We start from the raw sequence: 14,517 nt of genomic DNA on the forward strand, positions 1-14,517 counted from the left end.
CTGGGCTAACCCTTCATTTGGGCAACTGCCGTTACTAATCCAAGTCTCCAGAACAACTCTATAACCCTTTTACTAGACCTGTTGGCCGTAAGACTGTCAGGGAACAAGTTTAGCCTTTTCACTACCTTTTTTATTTCACCTTTATTTAACCAGGTAGGCTAGTTGAGAACAAGTTCTCATTTGCAACTGCGACCTGGCACCTGGTGGAGAGGTGTGTGCTGACTAGGCATACCACAAGTTTCACCATCACCTGATGTATTTGCCTAATTTATCTGCTAGTTTGCTTATCTTGCACACAGTCAAACGCCTCTCTCTAGACAAGCCAATTGCAGGTGGTATAAAGCAATGGAAGTGTTGCTCACACACACACACACACACACACACATTTATTTTATTTATTTATTTATTTTATTGGAATACATAATCCACTGTACAGTTGGCAGCTTCGAGAGACCTACATGCAGAATGCGCTAAGGTTAAACATGCACAAACGTATATTACCCTAGGACAGAAAAAGCATCCCGCACAGTTTGCCGTGTATCTCTGAAACTCAGAGCAGCGACATCCACAATAACCCTTTTGATCTGATTTCCTAACAAATGTTTCTCTCTTTGATATGACCATAGGTTCCCTCCAGCCGCTTAAGAGTCATTTCTAAACACACTGCAATATAAAATGCATGATTTCCAACTTGATCGTACAGGACGAAATTCCTCTGTGTGTCTATGTGGGAGTGTGAGTAGGTGTGTGTGGAGAATATCCAGTTGTTCATGTTGGAGTGTGTGTAGGTGTGTGTCTCGAGGCCTGAACATCTCTTTCTTTGGCAGCACGTACATACAGCACACAAGATGAATAAACCCTGAATGCATGAGAGAGAAAACAGAGAACCTGTTAGAATGACTGATTCCTGAACCACTAATAACAGGACGCCACATGGAGAATGACTTCAGACTGCGTGGACAGAGCAGACACGCTCTTGATAAAACGTACATTACTCTCAAATCGACAGAGACTATGACAAGTCTCTGTTGGCTTGCCATCTCATGTCATAGCTCGAGATCATGACATCTCTCACATTAAAAAACAAACAGGAAGTACTCTCCAGGAGTGCATTAATGAGAAAGATGCATATCTAGCAACAACAAAATCCTACATATATTTCAATAAGGCCCACTTTACAAAATTACAAGATTTTCTTAAATAAAATCTATCCGATACAGCTTCCAAAATAAGACATCTTTTGTTTTACAAAACTGAAACCAAAAAAAATACATGAGTTGAAAACAAAAGAAACCCTCAAATGTAATATTTCCCCTTATTTCAGCACAGTTGAAGAGACAGGGTCTCCATCTTGGAAAACACTGACGCTGTCTCAGACTGTAAACTGGACATGCTATGGAATGATTATGGCACAGTTTTAGAAGGCAGAGACACATAAGTGCTCAGGAAATCAATTGTAAAAAAAAAAGGACTTTATAATAATCTGTACAATAAACGTGACAGTCCACAACTCCTCACATTATCAGACAAGTTGTTTTGCAATTGCTCCAAGCAACTTTTTCAATTTGGCCGGTGCAGAAACACACATTTAATATATATAATAATAATATATAATAATAATATATATAATAATATATATATAAACATCTTTGATGACCATACATTCAGCGAAGAGTGGAATACAATTCTCAGGGAGAAACGCAAATGCAATGTTTGACAAAAGGGCGGTTAAAAGGGGGCTTACTTATGTGGGGTCTTATGTAGGGTCTTACTTATGTAGGGTCTTACTTATGTAGGAACTTATGTAGGGTCTTACTTATGTAGGAACTTATGTAGGGTCTTATGTAGGGTCTTACTTATGTAGGAACTTATGTAGGGTCTTACTTATGTAGGGTCTTATGTAGGGACTTATGTAGGGTCTTATGTAGGGTCTTAATTATGTAGTCTTGATTTAAGTGCTGGTTAAGTGCAGATTACCGTTTCTGACGTCCAAAGACACCATGAACCCTCGCCTTACAAGAGGCCTTACAGGACGAATGGCAAGTCACTCCAAAGAGCCATTTCTGCTCTCTGGTCCCGCTCCACTAACTACATTCTACGCTACCGTGTAAGAGAGGGGGAAAAAAACAATGGCTCGTAAATAACAGATGTTTATATACCAGAAGTTACATAATGAGGAATGTTAAGAGTTTAGTTCTCATCTCAAAAATAGGTTTTTCCTTTCTAAACCTAGTCTCCCTCTGTCAGATTAGGTATGATCGGAGAAGGTCAATCTCCCTACAGCAGCGATCACTCTTGATTATCTGAGCAGACAGGGGTGCTGGCCTTGCATCATAGGATCAATGAAATATGATGATAGCCGACCCATGGTGATGTAGGTCTAATGGGAATGACAGCCTGTGATGTTCCTGGGCTCAACTTTGACACGGGCCTCTGAAATCAGCATCTCATTCAAATGGGCTGGAGTTCACTAGCCAACTGCAGACTATCAAACTGTCCCCAGTGAGTGAATCGAAACAAGAGTCTGCACAGACACTTTTATATGAGCATCACACAAACCCTTTGGCTATGATGTACAACCAGCACGTGGATTTTGGTTTACACATCGGCGCGAGCCAGTTCTGACTGGCACTCATCAACTGCCTCCATTTCGGGTTAGTGCTGGCCGCTGCCAAATCATTTTGCTTTCACCCCCAAAGTCCAAGGGAAAGACGCGATTAGCTCCAGCCTTGACCTTTGACCTTTCGGCTACCCGGGGGCTGTATATCAGTGTCTGCCGGCAAGCTTTGGCAGACTGTAAAACGGCTCTCAGACCTAGCAATACTTATCACGGTCGTTAAGAATCAAGGCATTCTTGGAGGGGGGGGGGGAGGAGGGAGGAAGGAGGGAAACTGGAACCACTGCAGGAAAGAAGGGATGAGGTCGGAAATACAGATTTGGAACGAGTGGCCTTCTGGCAGTTGTCATCCTGGTAACCGAGGACTGGTCAACAACAGAAGCCTTCTGAAGTGGATAAGTCATCACGTAGCCCTTGGCACATCAGCACCGGGCTTCTGAACAACATCAAGCGGTGTGTGTGTTTGCACTGAACACATGTTCACAGGATGGGCCAGTAGCCGTGTAAGGGGCCACATGGCAACACTAATGCTTTATGATGCCGAGCTGGAGCACTTCTGACCGGCAAATAGAAAGATCAGAACATTTTGGGCAGCGAACATTATTTTAATGGGCCCTTTGAAGATTTTTTGGGGGAAACAAAAAATGATTCAATTCAAAAGATTGGGGGTCTTTTACTCCTCAGTAGATTTTTCTTCAATTGAAACCACAATGGTCTTCTATAAAATATTCTCTACAAATGTGTAATGACTGCATTCATTATACTTGTCCACACAATCTTTAGACCAACCTTGACGGAAATACTAGGGAGTAATTCACACCGCCTCGGCTCAACAGCTTAGTAATGTGTAGCCAGCAGGAGGGGAATTGCACCTCACATTTCCACAAGGTTAGAGGAACACAACGTGGTGATTTCGGGGTTAGGGGTGATTATATTTGCATTCTTTGTGTGTAATTGACTTCTTCAATTTCCCATAATCAATACACTATGAAATCTAAAGGACTGTAAATGGTAGGTCCCCATCACCAAATTGCAACATTCACAATGACAAAAATAGTTATGCATTTTGTGGTAAATAACAAATAAATATGAAAGCTAACAGTGAAACGGCTGGTCGGCTGCTACTACACAGGCAATGCTAAATGACAATGACTGACCAGTATCAAGGGGAAACTTCCTACCAGAGTTTGTAGTTCAGAGTATTGTTTGTATGAGTACATCAGGTCTCACCACCTGCCAGACTACTTGTGTTTCTATGGCAACCCAGTGATCTCTGTTTCTGTCCAGAGTGACAGAGAAACCTCCCTAATCCAACAATGAAAAGTCCAGTTTAAATATTACAACAAAATACACTTCTACAGAAACAGGGAGAAGTTGAGACGAATCGCACCGCAAGCACAGTCGCGTGTATCTGGACTGATTGTTCCTTTTGGTGATTGGAGAATTTTGATGTCTGATTGGCTGTTCACAGCAGCGCAGCACATTTTACTGCTAGATCCAGAGCATCAGTTACAGTTGGAGGAAAGTGCGCTGAAGCAGTGCACCATAGGAATAGTAGTCCTGTTCCAGATGACAAATGCATGTCCCCCAAGCTTAAATAAGTGCAATCCATCATTCATTGAGTGCAGACAAAAGGGGGGGGACCTTCCTTTCTGCTGTGTGTCACAATATACACATTCTAAAGTCCAGTTGAGCAGGGGGAAGAGATGGTGGAGGGCAACAGGGAGCGAATTACCGAGGAACCAAATGAAGCACAATTGAAGGTTGTTGATCAAAGTACTTGGCTATTATCTTCCTTATTGCATAGGGACAGATGTTGAAGAGGATATTGAGTTTGCAGCCTATAAGAAAATAAAGAACGTGTCTATGACAGGGTCCTTGTCTTTGTTGTCCGTGAAGCAGACAACATGCTGGGAAACTGGAGGCACATGACTCCAAAATGCTCCTCTTATACATTATGTTGAAACATGCAAACTTCCCCAAAGCCCTACAGTCAACCCTCTTTTAGGCCCACATTATGCATTCTCTGGGACGATAGTCATGTTTGTAGGTTCAAAATAGATAAAGGTGTATGTGTACGATGTGCAAAATAAAACCCTGCAAAAACTGCTATGGTTGTCAGTATGAAGCAAACACATGGACAAAAGCTCAACAAATTAAGCAAAAAAAACACACACATTTCCGAGATCAGAGGACATAAAAAAAAAAATGGAAGTAATTCGCTCCCTGTTTTTGGTCACATCTTGGTGCAGCTTGGGGGAGCGCCACTTAGAAGTTCCAAAGTGAGGTTTTGTAACGGTCCATTCTGAAAGACAACAAATCCTTCCTTCCTGTGTCACTCCCCCTTCTCTCGCCCCCCCACACACACACACCGCTAGACCCAGTCACCCGAGTGAGCGTCTCTCCCTTGTCAAGTCGGAGCAATACATTATAATACATCAGGTAAGAGAAGAAGCGGAAGAGGGTGGTGAGGACCACTCCATCGCAACACTGTATATGGGCATATTATAATACAACTGAAGTGGTCTGTGCAGATCAATGAAGTATATAAACTCTGGATTGCTGACACTCTGTATAAACCACTGAGAGGCTTTGAAACCACCGGTCGGCCATATTGGCACTCCCTAGAATGAGCAGCCCTCCATAGGAATGTATTCTAGGAGTATTTCAATGCAATGTTTTAAGGTCAAAATGACATGTATTTAAGTATTTTGTTGTTGTAGTGGGGAGAGTAAACATTAGTACTCTACAAAAAATACTTAAAGGGATATGTTTTCATCACGTTTTTTTATTTTTATGTTTATGTGTCTGTAATAGAATGTCAAAAACGTATGTAGACATTAATAAATGCATTTCCATAGCTTCGAAAAATCAAGATGGCTGCGCGGTGGCTTCAATACAGCACCCAGTTAGTCATCCAGGGTTTATACATGGACGTTGTGGTGGAAGGTTTTACAGGTGGCCATCTTGTTTTTAGACTCAGAAGCATGGGGTTGTTGCTGGACAGGGACTTGGCAGGAACTTGCCTGCCACTGCTGTTGCTGGGGGGGGGGGGGGGGGATTAGAGATGTGGGACGCAGTACATTCCTCCTTGTTGTGCAGTTGGGGGGGGGGGGGGGGGGGGATGGAGAGCTCTGGAAGAAAAGAGAGCACAAGTCATACACTCAGAGGGCTGGCATCATTAGAGTATGAGTAATTAAACTAGCACATCCTTTGATTAAAGTAACGAGTGCAGTCAAGCAGTCCAGTGGCTCAGTCTGGAATCATATTTTTATCCTCTGGCCGAGTTCTAAAAAGATTCCCACCATAGAAATACAGTAGTAGTCATGGCTATTACAGAGCTTCAGTGAGATGAGATGATCCTTCCTGTTGTAATAGTCATGGCTATTACAGAGCTTCAGTGAGATGAGATGATCCTTCCTGTTGTCTAGTCAGTTTAAACACTATACAGCAATAACCACACACACGGCTCGGTACATTTTTCGGTTTTGGGGTCGTGGTTCTGTACTTATTGCGGTTTTGGGGTTACGGTTCAGTTACGGTAGAGCAGGAAAATGAAATGCCAATAGTCACTGTAGTTAATTTGAGTTTATTTAAGAAAATCCAAAGTGTTAGTATTCTTAACTCCATATATGATCATGAGTTATATAATGCCCGATGAGAGCACCGACAGGAGTACCAACACTTGGTATTATTTTAAATGGAAAAACACGATTACTCACTAAAATAAAGTTCAATATGCATGTGAACATGGTTCAGACATTTTATATGTCTATGCTATTATGTTTCCTTACAAAGAGAACAATATGTGCACTGACTCTCATAAAAGGGGGCATCTTTAGCAAGATAGTTCTCATTTCGTGCTCCAGGGTAATGTGATGGGCTGTCTGTAACCCTGGAAGTCCATCCATCTGTAGTAAGCGCTACACAGGGTGCACTGGTGAATTCACTGACAACTTCAGCTGATTTAGCTTGCTTATATAGGGCGCGTACTACCCGTTTACTGAAATGGGTGCCGAGAGGGTGAAGTTCGTAACGTGTCCCGAGCACTTTCACTAGCTGCTGAAACACCCTATTCTCAACCACTGAGAATGGGCGCATATCCGCGACTATAAACATACCTATAGCTCTTGTAATTTATTTGGTCTGGTCAGAATCAGATGTGAAGGGCTGCTTGAATGCAGAGTTTTTTTTTTGTGCGTTTACGTCTTGCTCCAGTCGACGTAAACGTGTCAACATATTTGAGGCGTTGGCAGCTGCATAGGCTATTCTGGTTGAGCAGTGGAGACATATACTCTCTGTCCATCACCGTTGTAAATCTACTGGGAAGCCAAAATGTTCCCAAGCTGGAGATTTAAACGATGGAGAATCTTTCTGGTTTATCGACCCCACCATTCGCCATCGTGTAGAACTAGTTCCCGACTGCGCCTCACAAAATGACAGTCTGAAATGCGCCAATTAAGGCTGTAGTTGTTTTAACGGAAAAGCCTGAAAAACAAAATTCAGCTCAGATTTACTCAAGAGGCAGTGTTGGCATAGTCTACAGGCCTAGTGTTTCTATTCCACACACACAATCAGTCAAAAGAATGGACAAGGGTTTTTCATTATTTTTACTATTTTCTACATTGTAGAACACATATTGAATCATGCAGTAAGCAAAAAAAGTGTTAAACAAATCAAAATGTATTTTAGATTTTTCAAAGTAGCCACCGTTTGCCTTGATGACAGCTTTGCACACTTGGAATTCTCTCAACCAGCTTCATGCGGTAGTCACCTGGAATGCATTTCAATTAACAGGTGTGCCTGTGTGTGTGTGTGTGTGGGGGGGGGGGGGCGCTTTGCTGGTGACACTGTCAGTGATTTATTTATAATTCATGGCACACTTAACCAGCAGGCTACCACATCATTCTAGAGCGATACGCCTTCCCATCAGATTTGCGCTCAGCGGGACTATAATTTGTTTTTCAACAGGACAATGACCCAACACACCTCCAGGCTGTGTAAGGGCTATTTGAACAAGGAGAGTAATGAGTGCTGCATCAGATGACCTGGACTCCAATCACCCGACCTCAACCCAACTGAGATGGATTGGAATGAGTTGGACCGCAGAGTGAAGGAAAAGCAGCCAACAAGTGCTCAGCATTTGTTGGAACTCCTTCAAGACTGTTGGAAAAACATTCCAGGTGAAGCTGGTTGAGGGAATGCCAAGAGTGTACAACGCTGTCATCAAAGCAAAGGGCGGCTACTTTGAAGAATCTCAAATACACACACTAAAAAGTTAGGGGTCACTTAGAAATGTCCTTGTATTTGAAAGATAAGCACATTTTGTGTCCGTTAAAATTACATCAAATTGATCAGAAATAAGGTGTAGACATTGTTAACGTTGAAAATGACTATTGTAGCTGGAAAAGGCCGATTTTTTTAATGGAATATCTACATAGGGGTACAGAGGCCCATTATCAGCAACCCTCACTCCTGTGTTCCAATGGCACGTTGTGTTAGCTAATCCAAGTTTATAATTTTAAAAGGCTAATTGATCATTAAAAAACCCTTTTTGCAATTATGTTAGCACAGCTGAAAACTGTTGTTCTGATTAAAGAAGTACTAAAATTGGCCTTCTTTAGACTAGTTGAGTATCTGGAGCATCAGCATTTGTGGGTTCGATTACAGGCTCAAAATGGCCAGAAACAAATCACTTTCTTCTGAAACTCGTCAGTCTATTCTTGTTCTTAGAAATGAAGGCTATTCCATGCGAGAAATTGCCAAGATACTGAAGATCTCGTACAGCGCTGTGTACTACTCCCTTCACAGAACAGCGCAAACTGGCTCTAACCTGAATAGAAAGAGGAGTGGGAGGCCCCGGTGCACAACTGAGCAAGAGGACAAGTACATTGGAGGATGTAGTTTGAGAAACAGATGCCTCACAAGTCCTCAACTGGCAGCTTCATTAAATAGTACCCGCAAAACACCAGTCTCAACGGCAACAGTGAAGAGGCAACTCCGGGATACTGGCCTTCTGAATGTTTTTGGTTTCTGGTCATTTTGAGCCTGTAATCGAACCTACAAATGCTGATGCTCCAGATACTCAACTAGTCTAAAGAAGGCCAGTTTTCATTTGTGCTAACAATAGCAAAAGTGTTTTCTAATGATCAATTAGCCTTTTAAAATGATAAACTTAGCTAACACAACGTGCCATTGGAACACAGGAGTGATGGTTGCTGATAAAATGGGCCTCCGTACGCCTATGTAGATATTCCATTAAAAAAATCTGCCGTTTCCAGCTACAATAGTCATTTACAACATTAACAATGTCTACACTGTATTTCTGATCAATATGATGTTATTTTAATGGACGAAAAATGTGCTTTAATTAAAAAAAAACAGGACATTTCAAAGAGACCCCAAACTTTTGAAAGGTAGTGTCTGTATACATATAAAAAATATATAACAAAATGTCCTCTCACTGTCAACTGAGTTTATTTTCAGAAAACTTAACATGTGTAAATATTTGTATGAACATAAGATTCAACAACGGAGACAAATTGAACAGGATACGCAGACTAACAGAAATTGAATGTGTCCTTGAACAAAGGGGGGGTCAAAATAACAGTCAGTATCTGGTGTGACCACCAGCTGCATTAAATTAAGTACTACAGTGCATCTCCTCCTCATGGACTACACCAGATTTGCCAGTTCTTGCTGTGAGATGTTACCCCACTCTTCCACCAAGGCACCTGCAAGTTCCCGGACATTTCTGGGGGGGAATGGCCCTAGCCCCCACCTGCCGATCCAACAGGTCCCAGACATGCTCAATGGGATTGAGATCTGGGTTCTTCGCTGGCTATGGCAGAACACTGACATTCCTGTCTTGCAGGGAATCACACACAGAATGATGAGTATGGCTGGTGGCATTGTCATGCTGGAGGGTCATGTCAGGATGAGCCTGCAGGAAGGGAACATGAGGGAGGAGGATGTCTTTCCTGTAACGCACAGCATTGAGATAGCTTGTTGTCATTACAGTCCGAGGATGCTGTGACAACGCCCCAGACCATGGTGGACCCTCCACCTCGTTCCTGCTCCAGAATACAGGCCTCGGTGTAACGCTCATTCCGTCGACGATAAACGTGAATCCGACCCTCACCCCTGGTGAGACAAAACCGCGATTCGTAAGTGAAGAGCACTTTTTGCCAGTCCTGCGACGGTGGTGCCGCAGGTGTGATGTTTGGATGTATCGATCCTATGCAGGTATTGTTACACAGTCTGCCACTGCGAGAAAGATCAGCTGTCCGTCCTGTCTCCCTGTAGCACCGTCTTAGGCGTCTCACAGTACGGACATTGCAATTTATTGCCCTGGCCACATCTGCAGTTCTCGTGCCTCCTTGCAGCATGCCAAAGGCACATTCACACAGATGAGCAGGGACCCTGGGCACCTTTCTTTTGGTGTTTTTCAGAGTCAGTAAAAAGGCCTCTTTAGTGTCCTAACTTTTCATAACTGTGACCTTAATTGCCTGCCGTCTGTAAGCTGTTAGTGTCTTAACTGTTCCACAGGTGCATGTTCATTAATTGTTTATGGTTTATTCATTAGTGTTTAAACCCTTTACAATGAAGATCTGTGAAGTTATTTGGAGTTTTACAAATTATCTTTGAAAAACAGGTTCCTGAAAAAGGGATATTTATTTTTTTGCTGAGAGATAGATATATATATCTAAATATCTCTCATTCATTCATTCAGTCAGTCGGGTTCACAGTGCAGACCGAACCGAGCTCCCCATACAGAACGGTTTGGGACGAGTACATGTATCATTACACCCCTACTATATAAACTTTATCAGACAATATATATCAACCTCATCAGACATTAATCATACTCTTATCAATAAGCAATGCTAGGCCAGACAGCAGGTTCCTGGGACTTTGCTTTTACATATCCTACCTGGATATTATGAAGCAGAGCGACTAAGATGGTTGGCCGGGTTTAGTCGTCGGTCTGACGATTGCTCCACTGTCGATTGCCGCGCCCGGTCCTTCCCTCCGCCAGGCCAGCATGACCCCTATTGGACAAGAGTGCTGGTCTGGAAGCTGTGGTCCTCATCCCTCTGCTGGACCCTACATCTGTCCTGGAGCTCCTCTCGCTCTCATAGGGATCTAGGTCACCGAGCGCCGGCCTCGTCCTCCACGACCCAGGGTTGGGGTCCGTTTCGTCAGCGGCCTAGTCACAGCGAAACAGAAACAACACTTAGAGAGATCATTAACTCAACAGCCTGTGAGAAGGGAAATCTTAGCAAGCCAAGGAGACTGGATATGGCCTCTAAACACGGGGAGAAAAAACAAGTTACCCCAGTGATATCATTTACATGGGGCTCAACTAGCAAATGAGCCCCCAAATAAAACCTACTTGCGTACTTTCACGCAACCTCAAATGACATTGTTCTAGGAAAGTGATAGATGACAGTAAACGTCTGAAAGCGAAGGCCTATGATTTCCGTTTAAAAAGACTGCAGTACTGAAACTAGTAACAGTTGGCTGGAATCCCATCCTTCCTGCCGCTGCAGAACGTTGCCAATTACCCTTAATGGCCGCTCTGCATTTCCCAGGGACGACGGGCAGGCAGACAGGAAGCCCGCTACAACGCGACGGGCTGCCAAACTGGCAGGGCAGGCCAAACATGGCAACTTCCTGTTCTATTCACCCCAAAGGGAGGAAATGACCAGAGTACATTCTGCATTGTTACAGCATTACCACCGAACAGTTGGGTCCCGCTGTACTTAGAGTGTAATCATATGTAAATTAGGCTTCATAAACACCAAATGTAAATCAAACCACAGCATTATTTTCTGAGCCATCTTGACATTTTTCCTGTGGATGCAGATAGTTGACATGACTCCTTATTCTAACAAAAGTGTATGAAAAAGTTTCCGGGTTGGGTGGACCTACACTAAAGTCAAGTCTTCCAGTTCAGTCACCTAAACAAGCAATGTGTGTAAAAATACCAGAAGGAACATTCTCCAAGTTCATTCCCTCTGTGTGAGGTACTAGGGACATTACTAAATCTTAATTTCAGAAAATATTTCTGCTGGATGAATGTCACATTTTAAACGTTGTTAGGCAATTTGATCTGCCACATGAGCAGAGGAAATGTCCTAGGAACGCCAAGTGCTGAAGCCCTCACAAACCTGCTTTGTTCACGCTTCACTCAAATATCTTATGATTGGGGACTGGTATTTTTAGAAAGAAAAAAAAAAAACACAAAAAAACAATACATCAAATCCAGAGCCACTTTTTGTTTTGAGATTAGGTGAAAAGGTTTCTCCTCTTTGCTAATCTTTGCTAATCCCGTATGTGTTACGGAAAATAGTACATTGGTTTTCTTGAGTTAAAACAGACTTGACAAAGCCTCAAATTCACTCAGTTCTAAAAACAACCCTTTAGGAAGTAGTCTCTCATGACAACATGTTTGTCTTAAAATACAGCACGGAATCAAAAGGCCAACCATCATAGAAGTAGTTTACCTTCGAGGACAACACAACTGGACTGTTACATGCCTTGCAGAACAACCACTGCTTCCACATGAATTATGTCTTGTCTTGGTTGTTTTTTAAAAGTCCATGACTTGTGTCCCCTGTTAAAAGCAAACTGTGCCAAAGCTTGGCTACAAGGAGACAATGCTCATTGCACCCAAGGTAATATGTTTCAGAGAAGCCTTAATTCAAAATGGTTATTAACATGAATGTTTTCGAGCGCCTTGTCCAGGAAAGAATTTAATAGCTCTAACATACCTTGTGGAAACCATTCCTCAAACCCTTTCTTACAGGCCATTGGCATCTCCTCCGTCTGACGTTTTAACCACCTACCAGCTCTTGTCCGTGGAATCTTCCAAGTTCAACTCCAGTACAGATTGTTTTTCCAGGCTTTTAGGTGAAAGTCGGGGTCGAAAACCAACCAGAATGACCACAAGGGCCCTGCGTTTCACTTTGTTGCCACTGGGTTTGACTGACTTGCACAAAGGATGTTTTTGTATCTCGATCAGCCAGATCGACCAATGGTCCACAGCCAACCATAAGTTCACAGCCCATTCACATACCCATCTATGGTTTCAAAGTTTTACAATGGGCTGAAAAAACAACACTGATGTTCTTGTGCTGTACCTGAAGGTAAGAATGGAGGGTTAGTGAGGTTGTGTGCAGCCAGTCAACATTAAAACCACAGAGACCATTATAATCTGATGCTATACTGCGGTCATGACGGACATTTCAATAGATGAAGATATGTCCCTCTACGATGAGGGGGTCAAACAAATGACAATCATATAAATTCTATATGACCTCCATACTCAACTGGCGGACAGCGGTCCAGATCTGGACCCAGAACTGGATCCAAACGGGCCGCAAGTCCCAACTACCAAAAATGAAAATGGTTGGAAACTCAGTCGGGCTACCATCCATGAAATCATAAACACACAAGACATGGAACATTTTGTAGATTTGCAGGGAAAGGACCGTTAAAACCCCATGCAAAATGTGTAGAATTGCAGGAAATTTGCTTTATAACAGCAAAATGTTCTCTCTGCCAACAAGAGTATTGTGAACAGGTGGGAATGTATTACTACACTGATAAATGACAATATCCATCCGGACTTTTACCACCTAGGAAATGTGTGTGACTGGACCGCCATAAATAGTGCTGGAGTACTCCTGTTATATGGGATAAATAGCCAATCAATAAGCTATTTACTGATAGAAAGTCGTCCTAGGTACCCAAGGACATCAAGTGCTGTGTCTTCTCTGAAGTGACTATTGATTGTGTGGGGCTAGCCTGGCTAACTTAATTAGGGTAACAGAGGTTAAGGAGTCAAATTCAATTTCTATAATAATGTGGGTGCAAAAACTTTGGCTGATCAATGATGGGAGATAGAGGCTTCATGATAGACAAACCTGCCATACACTGTTGTTGTCAAACACTGATTGATATGGCAAACCAGCACTTTTATTGAAACGTTGATTAAATGTGCACTGTCCCTGTAAACATTAAAATAAACTCAGACAGCAGAGCTGTGTACAGACAAACAATGAGAAAGATGTCCATGGTGCTTATTAATGCCCATCTCACTAATAGTTGACCTTTGACACTGCAATCACTGTCCATGACTAATCATAACTGTAAAAGCACTACCATTTGACAATAATGTGCTATTGATGCCTCGAGCCCTTTACTAACGAATAGGAAATACACAACTGGAATAAGAGAGGACGACTGCCTGTAGTGAAGAGAAACATCTTGGAGATAAACTTGGTTTACTTCTAATCCCATTGCCTGCAGGAGAGTGCCAGGGGCAAGGCAACAATGAGTGACAAACACACACAGAAAGAAAAACAAATTAGGCCGTTCATCAGAAAGGTTAGGCGTCAAGACGATATAATGAAGGATATTTAAGCAATAAGGAACTATGAGTAACCTGGAGAGGCGGAGACTTAATTGTGATATCTGAGGCTTTCTCTGCTAAACCTTGGACGGTCTATTTGAACCTTTTTCTCCCTTTTCTGTAATTTATCACCATATGTCCTTTTTTTAAATATATTTTTTTATTTAACCAATATTTAACTAGACAAGTCAGTTAGGAACAAATTCTTATTTACAATGACGGCCTACTCCGGCCAAACCAGGACGATGCTGGGGTAATTGTGTGCTGCCCTATGGGACTCTCACTCACAGCCGGTTGTGATACAGCCTGGATTCGAACCAGGGTGTCTGTAGTGACACCTCTAACACTGAGATGCATTGTCTTAGACCACTTAACCAGGGTGTCTGTAGTGATGCTCTGCGATGCGTCGTACCTCAGAACAGCCCTTAGCCGTGGTAAATTGGCCATATATCACAACCCCCCCCCCCCCCCCCCCCCCCCC

The 14,517-nt window shown here is 42.7% G+C and overlaps 1 protein-coding gene across 3 annotated transcripts in view; it reads right to left on the minus strand.

Moving 5' to 3' along the window:
* Nucleotides 1–385: 385 nt before the first annotated feature.
* Nucleotides 386–14,517, minus strand: part of LOC109894675 (leucine zipper protein 1) — a 70,410-nt gene continuing 56,278 nt past the window's right edge. For 2 of the 3 annotated variants that reach the window (XM_020488323.2, XM_020488324.2), the window contains exons 3-4: nucleotides 10,551–10,826; nucleotides 386–5,751 (exon numbers count right to left, since the gene is read on the minus strand). In XM_020488323.2, the coding sequence (XP_020343912.1) occupies nucleotides 10,593–10,826 (234 nt within the window). In that variant the 3' untranslated portion in view covers nucleotides 386–5,751; nucleotides 10,551–10,592. Of the gene's footprint in view, nucleotides 5,752–10,321; nucleotides 10,827–14,517 lie in introns of those variants that run through there. The other variant, XM_031829190.1, reaches the window with a different exon arrangement.

The sequence above is a fragment of the Oncorhynchus kisutch genome, linkage group LG7 (assembly GCF_002021735.2).
Source record: "Oncorhynchus kisutch isolate 150728-3 linkage group LG7, Okis_V2, whole genome shotgun sequence".
Lineage (NCBI taxonomy): Eukaryota > Metazoa > Chordata > Actinopteri > Salmoniformes > Salmonidae > Oncorhynchus > Oncorhynchus kisutch.